Source organism: Thunnus thynnus, chromosome 15 (assembly GCF_963924715.1).
Source record: "Thunnus thynnus chromosome 15, fThuThy2.1, whole genome shotgun sequence".
In the NCBI taxonomy this organism is placed as follows: domain Eukaryota; kingdom Metazoa; phylum Chordata; class Actinopteri; order Scombriformes; family Scombridae; genus Thunnus; species Thunnus thynnus.
Window position 1 is genome coordinate 1,413,560 of NC_089531.1, and position 25,358 is coordinate 1,438,917.

At 41.7% G+C, this 25,358-nt stretch overlaps 2 protein-coding genes across 2 annotated transcripts in view; both read left to right on the top strand.

Annotated features, from left to right (window-relative positions):
* The window catches only part of npr1a (natriuretic peptide receptor 1a), a 41,806-nt gene extending 38,075 nt beyond the window's left edge, over nt 1–3,731 (top strand). Inside the window, exons 19-22 of the mRNA XM_067612882.1 lie at nt 635–703; nt 1,015–1,189; nt 1,664–1,762; nt 3,222–3,731. Of these exons, the coding sequence (XP_067468983.1) occupies nt 635–703; nt 1,015–1,189; nt 1,664–1,762; nt 3,222–3,370 (492 nt within the window). The 3' untranslated portion in view covers nt 3,371–3,731. The remainder of the gene's footprint in view (nt 1–634; nt 704–1,014; nt 1,190–1,663; nt 1,763–3,221) is intronic.
* A 1,583-nt stretch (nt 3,732–5,314) lies between these two features.
* Nucleotides 5,315–23,744, top strand: ints3 (integrator complex subunit 3). Its single transcript, XM_067612884.1, has 29 exons — nt 5,315–5,662; nt 6,278–6,361; nt 7,677–7,760; nt 7,848–7,961; nt 8,061–8,145; nt 8,231–8,297; nt 9,583–9,724; nt 9,840–9,969; nt 10,172–10,269; nt 10,357–10,548; nt 10,635–10,722; nt 12,848–12,927; nt 13,058–13,149; nt 13,234–13,340; nt 14,544–14,663; nt 15,223–15,352; nt 15,779–15,833; nt 16,000–16,103; nt 16,544–16,708; nt 17,076–17,229; nt 17,310–17,378; nt 17,493–17,568; nt 19,468–19,581; nt 19,758–19,806; nt 19,907–20,074; nt 21,788–21,888; nt 21,972–22,044; nt 22,135–22,291; nt 23,082–23,744. The coding sequence occupies exons 1-29, from the start codon at nt 5,579–5,581 to the stop codon at nt 23,157–23,159; spliced, it is 3,060 nt and encodes a 1,019-aa protein (XP_067468985.1). The 5' UTR covers nt 5,315–5,578; the 3' UTR covers nt 23,160–23,744.
* The last annotated feature ends 1,614 nt before the right edge of the window (nt 23,745–25,358 follow it).

The window sequence follows — 25,358 nt, forward strand, 5'->3', positions numbered from 1 at the left end:
AGAACCCAGTTACAGGTCAGTAGAACTCAGTTACAGATCAGTAGAACTCAGTTACAGGTCAGTAGAACTCAGTTACAGATCAGTAGAACTCAGTTACAGGTCAGTAGAACTCAGTTACAGATCAGTAGAACTCAGTTACAGATTAGTAGAACTCAGTTACAGGTCGGTAAAACTCAGTTACAGATCAGTAGAACTCAGTTACAGATTAGTAGAACTCAGTTACAGGTCGGTAAAACTCAGTTACAGATCAGTAGAACTCAGTTACAGATTAGTAGAACTCAGTTACAGGTCAGTAGAACTCAGTTACAGATCAGTAGAACTCAGTTACAGGTCAGTAGAACTCAGTTACAGATCAGTAGAACTCAGTTACAGGTCAGTAGAACTCAGTTACAGATCAGTAGAACTCAGTTACAGGTCGGTAAAACTCAGTTACAGATCAGTAGAACTCAGTTACAGATTAGTAGAACTCAGTAGAGCACATGCAGTTCTTTAAAGCGTCACATCCTCTTGTTTACCTTTATTAACCTCTCTGGCTCCATCTAGTGGTTTGACTTGTTACTACATATTAAAATGGCAGATTTCATTCATTTTCATGTAAACATTCAGAGTTCATTTATTTATTTGTTACATGCAGGTTGTGAACTTGTTGAACGACCTCTACACCTGTTTTGATGCCATCATCGACAACTTTGATGTTTACAAGGTAAAAATACAGACGATTCCCCTGCTGTCTTTATGCTAAGCTAGGCTAATCATGTCCTGAACTTGTCTCTGTACCAGATACTGATAACCATCTGAAACATCAGGAGTCAACTCAGTTCTGTCTAGTTATCTGTTTATTTAGCAAAAAATCACACATTTACCTCAAAGGGTTTCACTGTATATATATATATATATATATATATATATATATATATAAACACACACATATATACACACACATATACATACATACACACACACACACATATATATATATATATATATATTTTTTTTTTTTTATTTGCACCTCAGGTGGAGACGATCGGCGACGCCTACATGGTGGTGTCGGGTCTGCCGGTGAGAAATGGGAAGCTGCATGGTCGGGAGGTCGCACGCATGTCGCTTGCCCTGCTGGATGCCGTCAAGAACTTCAAGATCCGACATCGACCAAACCAGCAGCTCAAACTGCGTATCGGCATACACAGCGGTCAGTGTGTGTGTGTGGTATAAAGCCTTTTATGTCTCCAGAGGGAGCTGATGATGTCACTGATGACGTTGGTCGGGGCTAAAGACTACAAGTTTGAAAAGTAAAAAAATCTGAGGGTGTGGCATTAGAAAGAAGTGAGTTTACCAGACCTCTGTAGCTCCTCATCTCTGCTCGAGGCTAGCAGCTACAGGCTACATTAGCCATTACTAGCAAAACACACCCCAACCTCCAGGTGCAATGTGGATAATGTAGACGCCAGGTTTTGACAGGATAAAAAAGCCAATATCCCTGGTTCTACTGCATCAATTTTCATCTTTAAAAAAAAACAGATATCATGAGTCTGATGATGTTACAGGATTGAAATGATAAATCTGTTGTGTTAACTCTTTAAACCTAATTTGTCTGTGTGTGTGTGTGTGTGTGTGTGTGTGTGTGTGTGTGTGTGTGTGTGTGTGTGTGTGTGTGTGTGTGTAGGTCCAGTGTGTACAGGTGTGGTTGGGCTGAAGATGCCCAGGTACTGTCTGTTTGGAGACACAGTCAACACGGCGTCACGCATGGAGTCCAACGGAGAAGGTAACAAACACACACTGTGCAAAAGTTTTAGCCACTAAAAGTAAAGTGAGGATGCCATGAATAGTTTTTATTGATCAGTTAACTTGATACAAAATTCAGTAAGCAGCAAAATCCTAAAGTAAATCAATATCTGCTGTGAGCAGCTTTGCCTTAAAACAGCAGCAGTTCTCCTCGGTTCACCTGCACACACAGTGTTTCAGGCACTTGGCAGGTCGGTTGTTCCTGCTTCTTGGAGAAGTTGCCACAGTTCTTCTTCTGTCTCTTCATGTTAATCCCAGACTGACTCCATGATGTTGAGATCAGAGACCATCTGTTGCAGGACTCCCTGTTCTTCTTGTTGCTGAAGATAGTTCTTTATGACTCTGGCTGGATGTTTGGGCTCGTTGTCCTGCTGCAGATGATCAGACGCCTCCCTGATGGTGTTGCAATATGGAGAAGAATCTAAACTTCTAAAGTGCCTAAAACCTTTGCACCGTACTGTATATCCAGATCAAAACAAAACAGAATAGAATACACTTTAATGTCCCTGTGAGGACATTTGTCTTCATCATCTACAATTCAGACATAAAACACCACAGAAGTCAAAGACTTGTACTAAGAGTACACCTGTACCTCACTGCAGCCAGGTGGGAAGTTAAAAATGTCAGTGTTAAGTTACTCTTTTAAGTTGCAATACATGATATTCAGCCACTAGATGTCGCACTATAGCACCAACCTCTCAGACCAAAACAAATGTGTGTCGATTATTTCCGGGGGAAAAAAGAAGAAAGCTGACAACTCATGAAACTCAGATCAAACTGTCAAACTAGACAGAGCTGATCGAATATGGATCAATACAATGTTACTGTGTTGCCTGTTTCTGCCTCAAATGTTTTCAGAAGCATTTTTTAGTGAACTGTTTAGCTGTAATTCGAGAAAGTTTGTGACGCAGCCGCCATCTTGGAAACGGACACGGAGGGACTAACACGCATGCGCAGCCAGCACAGCTACCAAAACAAAGAACAGAGAAGCTCGGATAAGAACACACAGAGAGAGTGTGACTTCATTCACTGCTCAGGTCGCCATTACTCTGTGATATCGCTACATAGCAAATAGTTGTTTTCTGACAGCTAATATGGCTAAATATCGTTTATTGTTGGAAACCACTGGTTTCATCTTTAACAATGTGTTGTATTTTAAAAGCTTGTTATATTATCCGTTGTGTCAAATCTTCATCTGAAAAGTAACTAAAGCTGTCAAATAAATGTAGTGGAGTAGAAAGTACAATATTTCCCTCTGAAATGTAGTGGAGTGAAAATATAAAGTAGCATCACATGGAAATACTCAAGTAAAGTACAAGTACCTCAACACTGTACCAAAGTTCAGTACTTGAGTAAATGTACTTAGTTACTTTCCAGCACTGCTGTGCAGCAAATGTTGAAGTGATGTTTCTCAGTTTGTTGATTTCGTCTCTCTGCAGCTCTGAAGATTCACTTGTCGGAGGCGACTCGGCTGGTCGTGGAGGAGTTCAGCTGCTTCCAGCTGCAGCTCAGAGGAGAGATTGAAGTGAAGGGCAAAGGTCGCATGAGGACGTACTGGCTGCTGGGAGAGAGCAACAGCAACAAGTGACCGAGAGAGAGATTTATCAGTGATGAGATGGAGAGAGGAAGAGTTAAAGGAAAGTTCAGAAAACATGTTTATTTGTTTGTGACAGAAAGAAACAAAGACAGAAAGATATCAGACAGATAGAAGGATGTTTGAGGTCAAAGGTCACACTAACACCAAACAGACTGATTGACTGACTGACAGGTCTTAAACACCTCCTCCTCTCTGATTGAACGTTTACCTCTGACATCATTTATCATGTTGACTTTGCAGAACTCAAACTAAAAAAACAGACAGACGAATGTTTTACTGTAAACTAAAACATCTGAAAACCAAAAGTTTAGTTAGTGTGTAAATACAGAAATAAACTGAGTGTGTTTTATTATCTGTGTGTTGTTATTGTTCAACCTGTAAACTGCAGACATTTTTATTTTCCTTCATTAAATTAAACAGGAGAGACTAAATGCTCTTGCTGGACCTGCGTCCTTGCAGTCTGACGAAGACACCCGAGGGCTGATTGGTTAGGGTTAGGGTTAAAAATATCAGGGTCAGAGCCAATCAGAGGCAGAGTAGGGGCGGGTCATACTTGGTATGCAAGCCCAGCAAGAGCATTTAGTCTCTCCCTGGAGACGACTCGTTTTCAGTTCCATAAATTCATGTCTAACAGAAACACAATGACTCTTTATTTCTGAAACGTCCACAGTGCTCTCACTTCATGCTCACTTGCTCTTATTCTAAACAACTGTTGGACACTTTTAGGTCGTTGTTGGTTTTTACATGATTTCTCTGAACATCTATAAGTCTGAATTCCATCTGACATTAAAAAATACTTGAAAATAAGAACTGCAAAGTAGAAAATTTCATTATATAGATAAAACAAAAAACTTTTGTTTCAGAAAGCAGATGAGGTAAAAACTGTCACAGACACTAAAAATGTGTGATATTGATAAAAATTTTATATATTTTTTTAATTATAAAGGAGTTATTAGTTAATGGTTTCCATGATCTTCAGTACAGACAGATTTTCTCTCCTGCTATTGGTTCATACTGACGCTGAAAACACACGTAAACACACGTTTAAGGAAAGTGATTGGTCAGACGTCTCCCTCACTGAGGATTTTGTTTTGTTTTGTCTGAAACTTTTAATGCTGCCATCTCAAAGAAACTTCACTGGGACTCACCTGGTTAAATAAAAATGCAACAATCAACAAAACTTTATTTGTAAAATTTTAAAAAATAAGTCTGTGAACTTGCTGATAAAATAGCTCAACGCTTGTTTTGCAGCTTTCCTCATACGGTTTATTTATTTATTCACTATATAAAAATGTGCTTTTTTGTTTTTATGATTTCTGCAGTTCGTAACAAAAGCACTTTTATATTATAAATATTTTATTGTACTAGAACAATTATAAAAAATGTCACAATTACAAAAAGTAAGTTTGTTGGTTTAGACTTTAAACAGTGAACATATCAAAAATAAAATAAGAATAAAGAAGAATATAAATATGTAATAAAGAATAAATCAGTGCAGAGCAGTGAGATAATTCACTATTTATTGTTTTTTGATTTGTGTAAATAAATAAATATTAATTTCTTCTCTCTCTCTCTCTCTCTCTCTCTCTCTCTCTCTCTATATATATATATATATATTTTCTGTATTTCTACATTTCTTCATTTATTTATTTATTTATTTATACTATAAGTCATTCTTCGTCCTCCATATGTTCAGACAGTAAAGGAACGAAAAAAGTCACAGACGGTAAAATAATAATGTCGGTGATATTTTGATGTGTCTTATTTATAAACTCGTTATTATAAATTAATGAGTTTCTATGCAGGTGGGCTTCAGTACAGCAGGCCGGTGATTGGCTACAGCTTGATCGGATTTTCTCTCCTGCCATTGGTTCGTACTTAGATCACTCAGACTTCTCAGGAGGATGATTGGCCCGCAGGCCCGGTAGTGTCCGCCCACGGACTCCGCGGATGTCCGTTATGCTGCTGCGGTCGGACAGTGACACGGAGCGGGACTGAGAGTGAGCGAAGCCCCAAAATAAGTTTTAAAAACACACATTTACCGTCTAAAGCGTCTCACACGGAGGCTCCGATACTGACAGAAGCACCAAACTCTCTGGTACACCGGCAGAAACATCTATAACCCCACTGAAGCCGGAGTCTCAGCGCCTCTGAGCTCCGCGGGGCCCGGCGAGGCGCGGCGAGGTGCGGCGGGAGCAGATGGAGCCTGCGCCGGCCAAAGCGAAGCCGCAGGGCCGGCTGCTGCTGTCCACCCAGCTGGACGCCAAAGACGAGCTGGAGGAGGTAGGCTGACCCGGGCTAACGGCGCAGATCACACCGATAACCTGGATAAACATGGCCAGGCTGCTCACAGGCTCCAGCAGTCTGAGAGCAGCTTGTGTTTTGAAAACAACCCGCGGATACAAAGAGACGCTACGGATCCATTTTTATCAGCTTGCACGGCGGCTAGCAGCTAGTTAGCATGGCTAGCATGTGGCTAGCGTCGTTAGCATAGCATAGCCGCACAGTGCTGTGTTGCAGCGGTGTTTCCGTTTAACAGCACCGTGCTGTACAGGTGACAGGTGTGTTTACGGTGTTTGTGTGCTCGGGAAGACGTCACGGCGCGGATAGAAAGTCACACACCTGACGGGTTGTTAGCCTAGCATGCTAATCCTACGTAAACATATGGATGAGACAGAAAAGTGACAGAAGCGCATGCGCAGTGTTTGTGTGTCACTTGTCAAGAAGTGTGTTGAAGTGTCTCATGTGCGTTTGTCTGTTTCCAATGTGTGTGTACCTGATGTGTGTGTGTGTGTGTGTGTGTGAATTTCTAATGTGTGTGTGTGTGTGTGCTGGCTTATCAGCTGTGAGAGTGTGTGTGTGTGTCTCTAATGGACCTGTGTTTTGTATTCTGTGCAGAGATTGGAGCGTTGTGTTGGGATCGTCCAGGCGTTGACCAATGGGCTGTCAGAGAGAGAAGCCAATGATGCGCTCACTGCCAACGTAAGAAATACTCTGTTTACTACAAGTAGTACTACAACTACTGTGACAGATCCTATTGTTACTGCCAGAGCCGTGCAGTTAATTTAAGTTACTAAAACTGACATTCTGACTCTAATGACCTAAATTCACTCACTTGTTTGATAAATGCATCCCTTCATAGAGGCTGCTGAGTGTTCAGAGTGAGCTGTTAAAAGACGAGTTCACTATTTGTCAAGTCTGTCTTAAAACAACAAAGTAATCATTCCTCCTGTTCATACTGACCATTAGAAGATCCCTTCATAATGCACTTACAATGGAAGTGATGGAGGACAAAATCCACAGCAAAAATGTATTTAAAAGTTTATCTGAAGCTAATATGAAGCTTCAGCGTCCAAATGAGTCAAATCAAGTAGATATCTTTCAACGTTACAGTCTTTTTAGTGCCAAAGTCCCTCTTTTTGTTACTATACTTCCACCTGCAGCTCAACAGGGAAACACTGTCCGAGGAAACACAAAGAGGGAATTTGATGCTAAAAAGACTGTAAATGTGTCAGATATCCACTTGATATGACTAACTCAGACTGATGAAGCTGAATAGAAGCTTCACACAGACTTTGAAATGACTGTGTGGACACACTGTGGATTTTGGCCTCCATCACATCCATTGAAAGCACATTTGAAGGGATTTCATGTTGGGATGGACCCTGTGAGGTTTTCAGTGAGGCAGGTCTGAGGTCTACAGATTCATATGTACGTATGTCCCAACAAATACCAAACAAAAAACCTAAAAGTAATCTTAAACACTATTCATTAATAATTAATATTTCAGTTCTGTACTGTTCAGTACAAGTAATTAATGAGAGCTCCACTGTGAGGACGGAGAATCTTGAGCTCATGTTTATAATAAGATATCTGAGATTAATGTAACAGTAATGATGTTGTTTACAGGTTTTATCTTCTAGCTGGAGTTACTGTTACAGGGCTGCTAGGGCTGTAATCAGTCTCCCCTAAAATCAATATTTTAAGAATGATGCAGATGTTTTCTCTTTAGTGAGATAATGAGGTTCTTAGATTTTAAATTTAGAAAAAAAGGGAGCGCTGATCAGATAATCAGAGTCTATGTGTCTGCAGCTCTAATATTCAGCGGTAAAAATCACAATTTCCTGGAGGGACTGATATTATCTCGTTCCATCTGCAAGATGTTTCGCACTCATGTCAATGTGCTGCTACTGCTTAAATAAGCCCTCCTGTAACCATGGCAACCACCAGTTTTCTTCATTACAACAAAGTTTCATGTTTTATTTTGTGTCTAACTTCCTGTTTACGTGTCCTGCAGGTGTGTAAAGGTCAGCAGCAGCATGAGGAGGTGTGTCTGGGTCTGTTCACTCTGGTCCTCACAGAGTCGGCCCAGGCCCAGAGGGTGAGATGACACTGCATCACTGTTAATGTCTGACATCACTGTGACATCACCGTGACATCACTGTGTGTGTGTGTGTGTGTGTGACAGTGTTACAGAGACCTGACGCTGCTCAACAGAGACGGGATGAACGTGATCCTGGTGAAGATCAACCAGATCCTGATGGAGAAGTTCCTCAAACTGCAGGACGTCCCCAGAACACAGGTAAACTGGCTCATACACACATGTATCTTGTAATGATGTCACAGAGGGACCAGTGGTATTAATCATTGTTTGTGTGTGTGTCTGTGTGTGTGCGTGCAGCTCGTGTGGCTGGTCAGAGAGCTGGTGAAGAGCGGAGTGATGGGAGCTGACGGCGTCGTCATGACGCTGCTGAAACAGATCGCAGGTCAGACACTCACACATACACTGATCAGATTGATTATGTAGAATATCAGCAGTAATCACAGGTTTGTCTTTGTGTCTGTATGCAGGAGGAGATATCTCCACTAAGAACCTGTGGTTGGCTGAGAGCGTCCTGGACATCCTGCTGGACCAAAAGTACGTCTCACTTCAAACACAGTTTTAAAAAATCTAATTTGGTCAAACAGCAGCTGACGGGCTTTTAGGCTGCATTCACACCAAATCAGGCGGTGCGGCGAAAATGCCAGTCGTCCCATTCATTTCAATGGGGGTAATGCGGCTCAGCTGCGGCCGTTTTGGCTGCTGCGGCGCCGCACTGGACTGCAGCCGTAAAGTTGAGCCAGAGTCAACTTTTGGAGAAACGCAACCCGACGTCACTGCGACTGAAGGCTGCAGTGGCCAATCACAGCGGGAGATCAGACTGACAAGAGTTGTAAACTCTGCCGTGAGGGAGGACAAAGACGTTACTAGGACGAGGGGAGGACCTTTCTCTTCGCTTGATAATGTTAGTAAAGTTAGACTTTGCTGTCGGCTTCCTGACTCATTTTAAAAAGACGAGAGAAAGAGAGAGAGAGAGAAGCAGTGGTCGAGCGAGCTAGAGAGTGAATGAAGAGAGGGAGCGCTGGTAGCGCGAAAGCCGGTGAATCAGATCAATAAAACGTTATTTTCTGATTGTTTCACAGGGGTTACATTGTAGAGCACAAATAAACATGCCCACAACCCCACCCCCACACACCTTCGCTCAACCCTGCGGCTGAACGCCGCACCGCCTGATTCGGTGTGAATGCAGCCTTACTATGAAGCAACCGGGGGTTTTTTGTTTGTTTTTTCCACCTATATTTGGCAATTATTAGTGCAGAGACAGACAGGAAACAAGGGGAGAGAGAAGGTTATGACATGTAACAAAGGTCCCTGGTGGGAATCGAACCGGGGACGTTGTGATTATGTGTCATGTGCAGTAACCATTCAGCTACCGGGACAGTCAGAGGGTTTTTACTGTGAAGCAGCTTTACTGTTTGATTCCACCGGACACGGCTGCGTCGCATTCCAGTTGCGATGTGGCCGCCAGAGCTGATCACAGCCACTATAGATGATTCTTTTGATCCCACCAGACGCGCCAAAGATTGTTTCAGAAGCGTCTCTTCCCTCCACTCCGCTAAAAAATGTGCGCCTAGTCTATTTTTGATGGAAGCTACACGGAGCAGATCGAGCCAGGCAGGAAGTCAGACACAGAAACAACATAAAGCATCTGGTCAATTTTCAAAATAAAATGCCCTGTGCAGACTCTCGGTCTGAGAAACCATTTAACTACGTAGCTGACTTACCCAGAGGAGGAGCACAAAAATCAAGGAAAATGAGATGAAATGAAAACCAAGCAGTCAGGGCTTTTTCTATGAAGCAGCTGAATCTTTCCTGTCTGTAGGGAGTGGGTGTTGAAGAGCGGGATGCTGATCGCAATGTCGGTCTACACCTACCTCCGCCTGATCGTCGACCATGGAACGCCGAACCTGCTGACTCTGCGCCAGAAAGAGGTCGACTTCTGCATCAGCATGCTTAGAGAGAAGGTGAGGAGGAGAGGAGGGAAGCCTTTATTCATCTTATGAAATATAATATTGACCAGGAAATAAACTGTTTCCGAACCTGGCTGGTTACACTGACGACGTCTCTCTGCCTCTGTAGTTTATGGAGTGTCTGATCATCGGCAGAGATCTGGTCCGTCTGCTGCAGAACGTGGCTCGAATCCCAGAGATGGAGCTGGTGTGGAAAGACCTGCTGCACAACCCACAAGTTCTCAGTCCGCAGTTCACTGGTAAACTACACTACCCACAATCCTCAGCTCATTGGTAAACTATGCTACTTGATGAACAACAGTTTGTTGAGTGTTTCTGTGCTGCAGTATCGCAGCTTGTTGGATAAATAAAAACAATCAGTATTTGTTTTTTTGTTTGTTTTTGGATGCATGCCGTCAGTCTGACAGGAAGTTAAATGTTGATCATGTGATCATGTCTCAGGTGTTCTCCAGCTGCTGACGGCTCGGACCTCCAGGAAGTTCCTGGCGTGCCGCCTCACACCTGACATGGAGACCAAGCTGCTGTTCATGACCTCCAGGGTACGGCGGCAGTTATCTTTGTCTGAATGAGTTCAGGTCTGATGTCTCCGATGATGAACTCACTCTGTGTTCCTCACCTGTGCTCAGGTACGTTTCGGGCAGCAAAAGCGTTACCAGGACTGGTTCCAGAGACAGTACCTGTCCACAGCAGAGAGTCAGTCCCTGCGCTGCGACCTGATTCGCTACATCTGCGGCGTGGTCCATCCGTCCAATGAGGTGCTGAGCTCTGACATCCTGCCGCGCTGGGCCATCATTGGCTGGCTGCTCACCACCTGCACGGTAAGGGGCGGGGTCTCAGACAGGAAGTCTACAGGACATCAACTATAACATCAACAACCAATCAAATGCTCTATTTGTGTCTCCAGTCAAACGTTGCTGCCTCCAACGCCAAGCTGGCTCTCTTCTATGATTGGCTGTTCTTCAACCCCGAGAAGGACAGCATCATGAACATAGGTGAGACACGCACGTTTGTCTTTCTATACATGTGAGGACCCTCATTGACATAATGCATCCCCAGCCCCTAACCTGGACCTGAACCTTAAAGTCTGAACCAACAGATATTTGAAAGTTTGTCCCAAAGTGACGACCGACCAAAATGTCCTCACTAGTAGGTCTGAATCTCCAGGTCCTCATTAAGATAGATATACAAGTATGTACACACACACACACACACACACAGTCAGTACACTTTCAATCATTTATTTGATTTTGAATTTTGAGGTGTTTCTAATTTTGCAAATGGCAACAACAGTTCCCAGTATAACTTAGTTAAACCACAGCCTCCAAAGTTAACATAAATTAAATCAACACTTCCTGTAAACACATGAAATAGAAACTGGACATCCTCCCTTCATCAACAATCTTTTTTTTATCAGTGTTTTCTTTAATAAACAAAGATTACACACAGAAAACAATGAATATAACTTACTATATACAAAGAATAATAACAGCAAAAGAAAAATAAACGTATTCTGTGTTGATAAATGAACAAGGAGCTACAACGTACGTTCAGTCAGTCTTCCTGGCTTCCATATTTTCTACAACTCATAGGAGTGGTTGCCAAGTATAAGTGAATTTATTTGTTGATCTCTTCAGAGAATATCAAATCTTTTCAAATTTGATTAAGAATCTTGATGAAAGGAGGATTTACTGCCGACTGCATTTGATCCGTCTGTATCTAATAAACTGGAAAGAAAAGAGCAACAACTGGACAGAACTGGACTTTATAGAACCAGTCACAACATTTGTTTACATACAGTTTAATGGCGCAGAGCAAAAATAAATGTTTACTGCTTTACTTGCTTAAACTGACAAAGAAGTGTATGTAAATAAGTATAAGCAGTAAGTAGTAAAAGTAATTAAAAGTAAATGAGTGAAGCAGTGGTCAGGCAGCTTCCCACTATGACAAAGGCGGCCACCAGTTAGTCCAACTGGCGGTGAGATGTGGTTTATCAAAGACACCAGCACAGCAACACAGTACATAAAATAAGCACAGCAAAAACATCAGATAGGTCGGACTGCTGTATTTAATTATATATATTTTAAAGTTTACAATTACAGCTGAAAATGACAAACAAAAATAAGCAAATATGCCGATTTCACATATCTACGCATTTCAAATCGACTGCCAGCTGTTGACCCGGAGGTGACTGTTGTTGTTAGTGCAACGTCACGTCGATACAAGACTGAAGAAGTTTTTTGTTGTTGTTATTACTCAGTGTTGAAAATCTTCCGCCAGGAGAGACTTAAAGGATCATTCTGGGGATTTTCTATATTATTCTTCATGTTTGGATCCAAACCAACAATGAACCGATCTACTAACAAGTACTGTGTGTGTATCAAAGCTGATATATCTGATTCCTCTGAGATGGAGACCTTAGAAACGGCTCCAAAGAGTAAAACCAGCAATAGACTGTAACCATCAGTACAGAGGTTCCTGGTACGGCAGACGCCACTGAGCATAGCATAGCTTCACTAGTGTTCACTGGCGAATAAATCTGATCTAATAAATAAATCTAACCTGTTGACTTTGTACTACATTATACATTTCTCATGAGGTTGTGATATGTAGCACAACAAGCTAGCGAAGCATATTAAGTTGAACTGCATTTCTGCGCATGGGCAGTGGCGGGTTTCTATCTGATCACTGTTATTAGTCTTTGGAGCCGCTTCTAAACAAACTAACATGAACAAACAACACAAGCACAACAAGCTAGTGAGGCTCTGTAGATAGAATAGTTCCTCGTACACAGAACTACTCTCCAGAGACTGAAAATGTAATTGTTGTTATTAGTCTTTGGAGCTGTTTCTAAGCAAACTAACGTCACCAAACTCTTCATAATGAAGGAACACCCACAGACTGACGTGTTTTTAATAGTTTCTGGACAACAACGGAGGAATAAGATATATCAGGCTTTAATACACACACAATACTTGTTAGTAGATCAGTTCATTGTTGGTTTGGATCCCTCTCCTCCTCCTCCTTCAGTCTTTAACATAAACGTCTTGAGTGTTGGACTGAAGTACCAACATGGAGTCAAGTCCTCACTGTGTGCTGTTTTCTTCTCGTCTGTCTCAGAACCGGCCATCCTGGTGATGCATCACTCCATGAAGCCTCATCCTGCCATCACCGCCACCCTGCTGGACTTCATGTGCAGGGTAACACACACACACTTCTCTGATTGGCTGAGCTTGATCATGTGGGAAAAACACAAACTGAATTGAGAATGAAATGATAATAAAACATCTATTTTCCATTTGGTTCCTCTGTTCGTTCTTTCCTCCTCAGATCATCCCTCACTTCTTTCCTCCGTTGGAGTCTCAGGTTCGTCAGGGCGTCTTCAACTCGCTCACCTTCATCATGGAGAAGAGAGTGCTGGCGTAAGAAACAAACACACACATTATCAGTCTCCAACATATTGATTATTGATTGATTGATTAATGATCTCTGTCTGTGTGTTTCAGTCACCTCGCTCCGCTGTTTGATAACCCAAAGTTGGACCGAGAGCTTCGATCGATGCTCAGAGAGAGATTCCCCGAATTCTGCAGCTCGCCCTCCCCCCCTACTGAAGGTACACACACAAACACACACTTCAACTTGAACATTAACTCTGTGATAAACGTACAACATGTAATTTCAGCCGCTAGAGGTCTCAATCAAAACAATAACAAAAGACGGAGTGCAATGATGGTGTGAAGTAGCAAAGGATCATGGGAGTTGTTGTCTTCGTTGTTAAATAACCAGCTTAATCGGGATAGGATAACTCAGCTTTAATTAAAATACTTATTAAAGCTGTTTTACCTAAAAAAAAAAACAACAAAAAAAACAGTCCATTACTTTGATTAAATTACAGATTTTTCTGAGTTTGAAAATTGTTGGGAACATTTGGGATAATGTAAGTACACAACTCAACAACATGTATAACATAGGTCTAGTTGTTTTTAGACATTTTAATGTGGAATAATTACATATTATAGCTTTAAGGCTGAGTAGGTCATGTGATTTAGAAGCATTTTATTATATTTGTTGAAATACCCTCTGATAATAAAAAGAAAAAAATCCGGTATCTGTGTCTGGCGCAGGCCTGTAATAAATCCGTCCAATCATTTCTGTCGGCCTGAATGAAATGATTGGACGGACTAACTGTTTACCTGCCTGTTCACCAGCGTGCGAGCGCTCTTTGTGCATGACACAGAAAGTTTTGAGGCAAGCGGCGGGATGCTGACGGATAGGAAGTGACGTGAGTGCTTGAATTGCAGAAGGACAGAGAGAAAAAAGATGAGAATATCAACAGAAAGCAGAATGAAAAGCAACGTGCAAACATCAGACTGTTGCTGTAGTTTTGGTGAAACTGAACATTGATAATCTGATCAATGACGCCGCAGCGAGAGACTTTCAGTGGAGGTGAACTCGACTCCCAGAAGGGAAACGTGACATCACTGGAATTCCAGCAAGGACACTCATTATTCTAGTTATGTCAAACTGGTGAGAGGCGTCCAGTTTACTGTTTAAAGGTTGTTGTGCCTTGAGAGGAAGTTCTGTGTGTGTGTTGCGTGCACATATGAAGCGTGTGCGTATGTCTGGTCTCGTCTGGTGGGAGAGAACAAGGACAGAAGCTTTTTTGTCTTTTCCAGATAACTGTCTACTCCCGTTTTAACTGAGTTAACGCTGAGACGACAAATTAAAGTAAATTCTAAAAGTTTAATCTGAATAATTAGGCATAATGTGTGTGTGTGTGTGTGTGTGTGTGTGTGTGTGTGTGTGTGTCCTGCAGTCAAAATGGAGGAGGCCGTTTCCTTGGAGATGGACAACCATGTGTTGGACAAGGAGGAGGGTTGTTACGACCACACAGAGGCTGCCTTCAGCGATGATGAGGAGGAGGTCAACAACAAAGGTGACGGCAAGAAACCAGTTTAAATCATTTTAACTGTTATAAACCAGTTTAAACCAGAATATAATAATAATAGTTTAAAGACACAGGTGAACTTCTGCAGCTCTAGTTAAACTGTGGATGTATAATTAGAGCTGGATACGGATATCGGCCCGTCGCCATATTGCAGTAGTAGACCACCATTATAAAAGAGACGTGTGTAAAACTGTAAATAAGGTCAATTATGACTCTTTCTATTATGAACTTTTGATCCATGAAGATTTTAGATTTGTAAAACTTTCTCAGATCCTAAAAAAAGCGATTTTTAAAATCTATGACGTCATCCCAGTGTAAAGTCTACGGGCTGAGCGGCAACTCGCAGGCGGGGCCAGCAGGGGAAACACATCTGAGCATGTGCAGTGAGCCGCTTACCCGGAAGTAAACCCAGACGCTAGAAACTTTTTTGGCTCATGTGCCAGGCAAGCAATTCTCATTGGATTGAATAGGCGCCATCTTTGAGTCTTAAACTGTGTCCATGACATCATTCCGCTGTCTGACCGTCTATCGACCAATCACTGTGCAGGAAAAAAGAGGGAGTTCAGGTTCCATCCAATCAAAGAGGCTGTGATCGAGGAGCCTGCTGACATCACACCCTGGGTGGACCAATTAGACGACACCATGAAGGAGAAGGTCCTGCAGCTGCAGAAGTCCACGTGAGTCCAAGTTGTGATCTATAAAAACAAAGTTGACGGGATGTGTGCACCTTTACTGAACCTCTGACCCACACGCACCAACATTTTAGAGACGAGAAACTGGCGACGCAGATGGTGAATTAAAGCCAGATTGCATAATAATCCTCATACATTTAATTTCACTTCAAATGTTAATTATAGATCCACTTTATCATAAACATTCAAATCATCAGTGTTATCTGTACTACTAATACTGTTACTAATACTAATACTGCTACTAATACTGTTACTAATACTAATACTGTTACTAATACTAATACTGTTACTAATACTGTTACTAATACTAATACTGTTACTAATACTAATACTGTTACTAATACTGTTACTAATACTACAATTGCTCATAATAGTAATGATGATGATGATAATCAGTTATCTTCTCCTCAGTGACACAGAGACTCAGTGTGAAGTCATGCAGGAGATTGTGGATCTGATCCTGGAGGTGAGTTTTCTCTGATACATGTTCTGGTTTTCTAATAGTTTCACCTCTACTTTATTCTACTGAGTTCTACTGAACCCTGGTTTACTCTACTATGTTTAACTTTATTCTACTGAGTTCTACTGAACCCTGGTTTACTCTACTGAGTCGTCCCGTGTTGTTCTTGCAGGAGGACTTTGACTCGGAGCAGATGTCGGCTTTGGCTTCGTGTCTGTCTGAACTGTTCAAAGATCATTTCAGAGGAGACGTCCTGCCAGAGGAGATCACTGAGGAGTAAGACTGTCTCTCTGATCACCTGTCTCTCTCTCTGGTTACCTGTCTCTCTCTCTGGTTACCTGTCTCTCTCTCTCTCTCTGGTTACCTGTCTCTCTCTCTCTCTCTGGTTACCTGTCTCTCTCTCTCTCTCTCTGGTTACCTGTCTCTCTCTCTCTCTCTCTGATCACCTGTCTCTCTCTCTCTCTCTGATCACCTGTCTCTCTCTCTGGGTTACCTGTCTCTCTCTCTGGTTACCTGTCTCTCTCTCTCTCTCTGGTTACCTGTCTCTCTCTCTCTCTCTGGTTACCTGTCTCTCTCTCTCTCTCTCTGGTTACCTGTCTCTCTCTCTCTCTCTCTGATCACCTGTCTCTCTCTCTCTCTCTCTTATTACCTGTTTGTCTCTCTCTCTCTGATCACCTGTCTGTCTCTCTCTCTCTGATCACCTGTCTGTCTCTCAGGTCCCTGGAGGAGTCGGTGTGTAAACCCGTCTGTCTGGTGTTCAGGAACCTGGTCACCATGCAGGAGGATAACAGCGGCTTCTCTGTGCTGCTCGACATGTTGGCTGAACTTTACCAGAAACAACCCAAGATCGGTTATCACCTGCTGTACTACCTCAAAGCCAGGTGAGTCCGGACTGTTCTCCAGTAGAACCTGTTTCTACCTGTTCAGAACGTCCACTCCGAGAAGATGAGTTTCATTCAAACGAGGCTCAAATATTAACTGAATCTCCAGAAAGTCATTAAAAGCAAATGTTGTTTGATGACATGAATCACCGTGGCAACAGAACAGACGGACGTTTATGGTAGAAAAAACCTCACAAAGTATTCAGAGCAGGTTGAAGCCCTGACTTTTGACTTGCAGGCAGTATTTCTACATATGTTCACTTAAAGTTTTGGAACTTTGACCATGTAAAATATCCAACATCAGAACAGAAAACCACTAAAAGCTGAATATAAAATGAAATGCGTGTGTGTGTGTGTGCGCGCGCAGTAAAGCGGCCAATGGGAAGATGATGCTGTACGAGTCGTTTGCTCAGGCGACAGCACTCGGTGACCTGCACACCTGTCTGATGATGGACATGAAGGCGTGTCAGGAGGATGACGTCAGACTGCTCTGCTACCTCACACCCTCCATCTACTCTGAGGTAAAAACACACACACATATTCACACATTCAAACATTCACACACACCTGACGTTTCATGAATGTCGTTGTTTTGGTTCAGTTTCCAGATGAGACGTTACGGAGTGGTGAGCTGCTCAACATGATCGTAGCCGTCATCGACTCCACACAGGTAAACTGACTGCAGAGAAACTGCAACACTTACTGCTGTTAAAACACGTCTGACTCCCTCTACATGCGTGTTTCTAAACATGTCACCTGTGTGTGTGTGTGTGTGTGTGTGCAGTTACAGGAGCTGATGTGTCATGTGATGATGGGGACCCTGGTGATGTTCAGGAAAGACTCCGTCCTCAACATCCTCAGTGAGAACACACACTCATACGAGTAGAGAGCTGAAGTCATGACATCACTTCCTGTTTTTCTCAGTCTTTCAAAAAAAAAATGAAGCGTGTTCTTGGAGTTTATTTTCCATATTCCTTAAAGCCCCTGGAAAGGCAAATCCATGATTGCTATTAATCATGTAATTTGGGATCTAATGTGCATATAGTAAACACCTAAAAAGTGTGAGAACATAGCCTTTGACATAGTGTATGTCTCTCTCCCTTCCCTTGTTACTGGGTTACAGTTAGGCAGGGCTAAACTAGGGAATTTATTACGTAATAAATACCTGCCCAATCATATTTAAGAGAAATATGATTGACGTGGCTATCTGGCCAAGCTGACTTCACAACACTTACTCTCATCTTCCTCATGAGAAAACAATGCAGTGCACTTTTCTTTGCTTTTAGCTAGAATGAGAAGTCAAATTAGCCTAACATGGTTTGAAAGTTACTGTGTTAAGCTAACTAGCAGACTTGGGTACACCATCCAAATCTGTATTAATCACAGAGTGGATAAGTAGCTCAAAAGTGTAGCATAGCAATACTAATGCTAACCGTTTCATGTAAGTGAATGAAAAATGCTAAAACACTTAGCTTCGTAGTCTGGAAGGTATAGTTCATTAAAAACAGATATGTGTGGTCTACTCTAGTCTGCTAGTTAGCCAATTAGTCAAGATAACTAGTAGACCACTGGAGTAGTTGATAATAAGCTCAAAAGGTTTGAATAGAAAAGCTAATTCTAACTGTTTCATGTAAGTGAATTGAAGATGCTAAAACGATTAGCGCCATACTCCAGGAGGTATAGTTAAATAAAAACACAGTTTCAGGTGGTCTAACCTAGTTTGTTAGTTAGTGGATTATTCAAGCTTTCAACCAGGTAGGGTCCATTTGATAGATTTGGTAGTTAATAGCAAAACGCTAAAGCTATGCTAACCTTTTCATGTACGTGAACGGAGAATGCTAAAACGATTAGCATCATACTCCGGGAGGTATAGTTAAATAAAAACAGTTTCAGGTGGTCTAACCTGTTTTGCTAGTTAGTCGATTAGTCAAATTTTCTAACCAAGTAGGGTCCATGTGATAGATTTGGTATTTTATTCCATATGAGCAAAACGTTTTAGTGAATTAATAGAAAATAAAACGGTACTTGAGCTGAAAGTGAGCTGTCAATCAAATGTGATCTGAACACGCCCACACAGTCCTGAGAACTGATTTGAGCAGCCAAATGAGCTGTTTTGAGCTCAGTTTTCTAATAGTTATGAATGTTTATTTTCATTCAGATTTTCGTGGATGCTTAATGAGACACTCAACTTTGATATCATATATGCATTTTTATGATTTAAAGCCACATTTCCAGAGGCTTTAAAACTTGGCTCCACTACAGCAGCTGCTGTCAGACATTTAAAACTTTATTTTAACAAAGTTAAACAACAGAAGAAACTACAACTCCCATTAAAAGAACCACAAGGCAGCGTAGGTATTTATGTCACTGTAACTTGGTTTTGTCCGTATCCATAAAACTCTCCTGTGCTGTTTCCTGCAGTCGTTGTTTCACTTTCAGACATGTCTGAACTCGCCGCCACACCTCCACCTCGCTCACTGACTCATGTCCTCTGTTTAGCCTGCAAACCTCTAGGACTTATGGGAAATGATGTTCGTTCAAGCATAAATACTGAATAAACAACAATATTATTTGATTTTTCTGAAAACTCCCGTCCTTATCTAAACATATGAACAACATACTGTTCTGAAGCTGGATTATTACACATTAATGAGATTTTTAATGAGGTTTTCCTGCTTCTGGAACAGAACCTGAAAGTTGTGGTTTGTATTGTGTTTGGACAGCAGGTGACTCTCTCTTTCTTGTTCATGTGTTGACAGTTCAGTCTCTGGACTGGGAGACCTTTGAGCAGTACAGCACCTGGCAGCTGTTTCTGGCTCACAGTATCCCGCTGGAAACCATCATCCCCATCCTGCAACACCTCAAATATAAAGGTGAATATCAATTGTTTCAGTCATTTATCAATAATAACATCCATATTTTCTCTGTTGTATTTCATTATAAACTGCATATCTTTGCGTTTTGGACTGAAAATAGTTCACTGTGTAGGAAACGGGGAGTGATTTTTGTTGGGTGTGATGAATCAGCTTCATTGTGTTTGTGTTTGCAGAGCATCCAGAGGCCTTATCCTGTCTGCTGCTGCAGCTACGCAGAGAGAAGTACGACACTCGCCATCAGGAAAATACATGATAGATTTAACTTCATGTTACAGGTTTATGTCTCCCTGCTTACGTCCCTGTCTGTGTGTCTGTGTTTCAGGCCCAGCGAGGAGATGGTGAAGATGGTCTTGAGTCGTCCCTGTCACCCAGAGGACCAGTTCACCACCAGCATCCTGAGACACTGGGCATCCAAATACGACGACACGCTGGGAGAACACATCAAAGCCCAGCTGATCAAGAACAACAACCAGCCCCGCAAGAGACAGAGGTGAGGACATGCCACTGTGCTGATCTCTGTACATAGACATACTGTACATACATACAGAACAGATATCTTTAAATACTGTATTTTCTCTAATTAAAAGCCGGGTCTCCAATAATGGCCGGGGGTGTGGTCAACACGAACTAATAAAGGCTGGCCCCAAATACAGGCAGGGGAGGGAAAAAACAAGGATGGATTGAGGCCGTGTTCAGACCAAATCAGGTGTTGCTGGGCTCCGCTGCATGGTTGTACGGTGGTGTGCGGGGGGGTGTGGGTGTGTTTATTTGTGCTCTAGAAAGTAACTGCTGTGAAACAATTGGATATTTTTTTTTATTGATCTGATTCACTGATTTCTTACCAGCTCCAGCTCTTCATTCACTCTCTAGCTCCCTCTCCCTCTTTTCCTCTCGTCTTTTTTTAAAATGAGTTGGGAAACCGACAGCAAAGCCCAACTTTACTTTTAACGTTATCAAATAAAAAGAAATATCCGCCCCACTCCTCTTGGTGCCTGTTACAATGTGACCGTGGTTTGTAGTAATGTACAAGTGCCACAAGATGGCGGTAGCTATAATTGAAGTACCATATAGGACCTGTGCAAGTGTCAGTGACTAGATTTTCCATAACACCAATGCTACAACACTGTAGAGAGCGAACATGGCACCCACCAGACAGAAGTTTGGCAGTATGCCAGTCTGAGTTTTGCAGTATGCAGAGGAAAATTAAGGAGCGAAAGCTGCAAGACATTTTGACACTGACCCGAAAAGAATCAGATGCTGGAAAAGACAAAAGCGTGAGCTGCTGTTAGCTGACAAGAGGAGAGCACGGCTGGCTGGAAGTGGGAGGAAGAAAGTTAGCATGGAGCTAGAGAGACAGCTGATTGATATTTGACTGTGCTGTTAACTGGCTATTAATGTTTATATCCAGCGTAACGTTACCTCAGATTTGTTAAGTTTTTAACTGACACTGGCCATATTTCCCCTCCCGTACTTGACTTCATACTTCACACAAGTTATATTGGAATGTTTCTGTAATGTTTCACAATAAAAGTCGGGGAATAAAGGCTTTTTTATTAATAGCATAATGCAGTAAAAAAAAATTTAACAGCGCAAACGGAAGCAGATCAGAAAACAGGGAGGCTTCGTACTAAAATATGAGCAAATATACTTATCAAACAGAGGGAATGAGGAATAAAGGCCTCTCTCTAATATAAGCCTGCTTCCAATAAAGACCTGGTACTCTCTGCAGTTGAGGTAAATAAAGGCCCCGGCCACTATTAGAGAAAATACGGTAGATTTCTTTAAAAAAATACATCTACAATTTTCTATTTTAAGTTATCTTTACTTATCTGTGTATATATATTTTTTAACAGCAAAATCACATTTCTTCTGTTTGTAATCTTAATTTTCTCTATTACTATTTATATATTTGACTACAATGTTCAATGTGACACATTCTGTTTACATATTTCTTTATTCTAGTAGATTTTTACTTATAATATGTACATTTTTGTTTTTATTTCACACTTGCTTTAGCAGTGTAAGCATATGTTTCCCCCTTTTTGAATTGAATTGAATGAAAGTGAAATAGGGACAGACACCCAGCCCTGCAAGAGACAGAGGAGGAGGCGGTCTGTAGAGGGACAACACGTCCACACAGACCCTGAGATAAAGACAGTTTCCTGGAATACTGATTAAACACATTTTATATCTCTGTCTTCAGTCTTCGTAGTTCCAGCAGTAAACTGGCTCAGCTGACTCTGGAACAGATCTTGGAGCACATGGACAACCTGAGACTGAGCCTGAGCAACACCAAGAACAGCTGTCAGTACACACACAGTTATTGATTTATTATTGGTGATGTATTGATGTGTTATATTGATTAATTAATTGTGTTTGCCTTTCAGTCTTCAGTCAGACTCCGATCCTTCAGGCTCTGCAGCACGTTCAGGCCAGCTGTGACGAAGCACACAAGATGAGGTACACACACACACACACACACACACACACACAAACACTGATGGATGACATCACACCAGGTGCTGATGACATCACTTCCTCCTCCTGCAGGTTTAGCGACCTGTTCGCCCTGGCGGAGGAGTACGAAGACTCGCAGTCGAAGCCTCTGAAGTCTCGCCGTAAGGCTCCGGCCACCTCGCCTCGCTCTCGCAAAGGAGCGGCTCCACCCACCAACAACGAGGAGGAGAGCGGCTCGAGCAGCGCCTCGGTACGTACCGCCGCCGCTGCCACAGGTTCAAGTCTAGGCATCACATACACATCCTGTCAGCTGCAGCACTTCAGTCTTCTGCAACACACAGAGGTCCGATGGAACCAGCAGAACTACGTCACCACACAAACTGAACCTGTGACGAGGAACCACTGAGAGCAATCTTCTTTCTGTGTTGCAAACTTGTTTTAACTGTTTAGAAAAGTGTTTTATGCTCAAATCTTTACTTACTTACTAAAACTGAGAACTGAACTCCCAGACTGCTGGCAATATTTGTGTAATTTCTCCTTCAAAGACTTATATTCTTACTTTGCAAAGACATCGGCACAAATATAAAATAACTCAGACCAACAGAATATGTCACAGAACACAAACACCAGAACTAAACATGTTTAACTTCTACCAGCTGATTGGCTGCAGGTTTAGTTGTATTAAACACACTGCAGTCAACTGGCAGCATTTAAAGGGCGAGTTCACAGTTTTTAAAGTCCATCTTAAACCAAAAATCAGGAGCCCAAATGAACACTGAATCATTCCTCCTGTTCATACTGACCATTAGAAGATCCCTTCATAATGCACTTACAATGGAAGTGATGGAGGACAAAATCCACAGTCCTCCTTCTGTGCAAAAATGTATTTAATTTATCTGAAGCTAATATGAAGCTTCAGTGTCCAAATGAGTCAAATCAAGTAGATATCTTTCAACGTTACAGTCTTTTTAGTGCCAATTGCTAATTGTTGCAGTCATGGAAACCTGGAATAGAACGTTGTGTCTGTCTCTGTGTTTCAGGAGGAGGAGGACTCGAAGCCCAAAGCTCCGAAGAGAAAGAGGAAAGGCTCGTCAGCCGTTGGCTCCGACAGCGACTGATGGACTCTAATCTTCCGACCAATCACACGCCAGCTGCCCCAGAGACCGTCGGCCAACCAGCAGCTCTGACTGCTGCAAGAGGCCCCGCCCCCTCCCAATGACACGCACTGAACGCCGCGGGAGGGGCGGGGCTCTGAGACACAGCAGACTTTTAATCCATGTGGTGAACGGACTTTGACATTATGAGACTGATCATGTTTCCATGGAGATAAGAACTGACCGCCAAACTGGCGGGTCTAAGGTCACCATGTGGCTGAATTCCCACAATGCACTGTGAGGAGAAAACCACAAACTCTGGGAACCAAAAGACTGATTTTAATACAGGGAACATGATGATGATGATGATATAATGATGATGAAGATGAGTGCGGTTGTTTGTGGGTACTTTTGTCTTTTTTTTCAGTTCTTTCCCTTTTTCTTTTTTTTTGAAGTGGGGGGGGGATTTTGGACTCTTATTGTGGAGGATCCTGACTTCCTGCTGTTTTTAGCAGCTCCTTCCTGTTTGTCTCGCTGCAGTAAAATCTTCATCTGTTGTGAACATCATGTTGGATAAAATCTTCATATAAAAACTGATGGTTTGTTTCAGGTTGTCATCAGTCTGTTTTGGGGGGGGGGGTTGGTGTGAGACGGTCCGTTTCTGTTCAGTTTCTCAGCAGCTCGTCTCTGAAATTATTCATCAAGAGAATATTAATCTGAAAACTTTTATAATCTATTCATCTTTTACAGGAACAGATTTTAACTATAATGTCTACATTTCCCAAAATTAAACTAAAGAATCACTTCATATGTTGATATTTTAGTCTTTAATTACAAAGAGCTGATGAAAATCTGCAAAAATGAACAGAAAGCAATCGTAACTGTACTCCCAGTAACAATAAAATCAATGAAAAACAGAAAAAAGAAATTATAAGCTGAAAATGATCACGTTTGTGAGTGTAAAAGTTGTTAAAATTTTATTTGTCGTGAATTTCACCTTGATCAAAAATGAAGGCCTTTTATTAGTATGTCAGTTAAAATATGAAAAATCTGAATAGTTTGGTGATAGTTTCTGTCAGCGTACATTTCTGTTCAGATTGTCAGCAGCTCATCTGAATTTTTTCATTTTTGGTGAAATGATTCAATGAGTCAATCAACAGAAAATTCATCTGACATTTTTTTATAATCAATTCATCTTTTACAGGAACAGATTTTAAGTAAATCCTTTTTTCTATTTTTAATAACTTGTGGAGTCCCTCAGGGACACATCCTGGGGCCTCTGATATTTCTATCAAACTTAATAAAGATAGAAAAGGCCCATTTTATAGTCAGATGAGAAGATGATGTGTTTGGTCTCTGGGTGTCCAGTACAGTTGAATAATAGGGCTCAAACCTGAGTGATTTATTAACTCTAATTAAGGGTGTTTAAGGGTAAAAACATGTACAAGTCACCTCTAAATTTACTCCTTAAAATGACCTTTGTTTTTTGAGTTAAGTTGCAAATTTCAGGATGATTTGCGCTTGTTCTGTTGAGCCCAGATTTGGTGTTAATTAATGGATTGAAGTTTTTTTAAACAAATCCTTTCAACATTTACCAAATAGCTTGAAAACCATCCATCAGTTTTCACCTTACCTGTATTACAGTGTGACAAAGTGAAAACATGAAAAATCCAAATGGAGTTCGGTGTGAGCAGGACAGTTTCTCTCCTCAGATCCTCAGCAGGTTGTCTCTTGAGTCTTTGCCTTTTTCAGTTGATCAATAGAAATTCGATCCAACAGTTTTGATAAATGATTCATGTTTTACTGGAACACATTTAGCTAAATCCACTTGTTCTCCAATTTTAATAAACCATGGCGTCCCTCAGGGCAGCATCCTTGGTCCTCTGTTCTTTCTATTAAACCCAGTGAATTTAAAGGAACACTTGAACATTTTGGTAAATCCTGTTGCTCTTTGTCCTTTTTAGAGTCAGATGAGATATCAGTTTCATATCACTTTGAAACATATTGTAATATATCAAGGTGTGCTGTAGTGGTAGAAACTCTTGAAAGGTGTTTTCACTAGTTTTTCTGATGAGACGTCTTCTCAGGGCTATGTGGGCATGCTCAAACTGCACCTTATTAAGATTTCCCCCTCCCTCACCCTTCGATCATTGCTAATGGTCCATAGAGTTTGATGATGTCACATCATGACCAGCTCCTGACTAGAAGTTACCACATCATCAA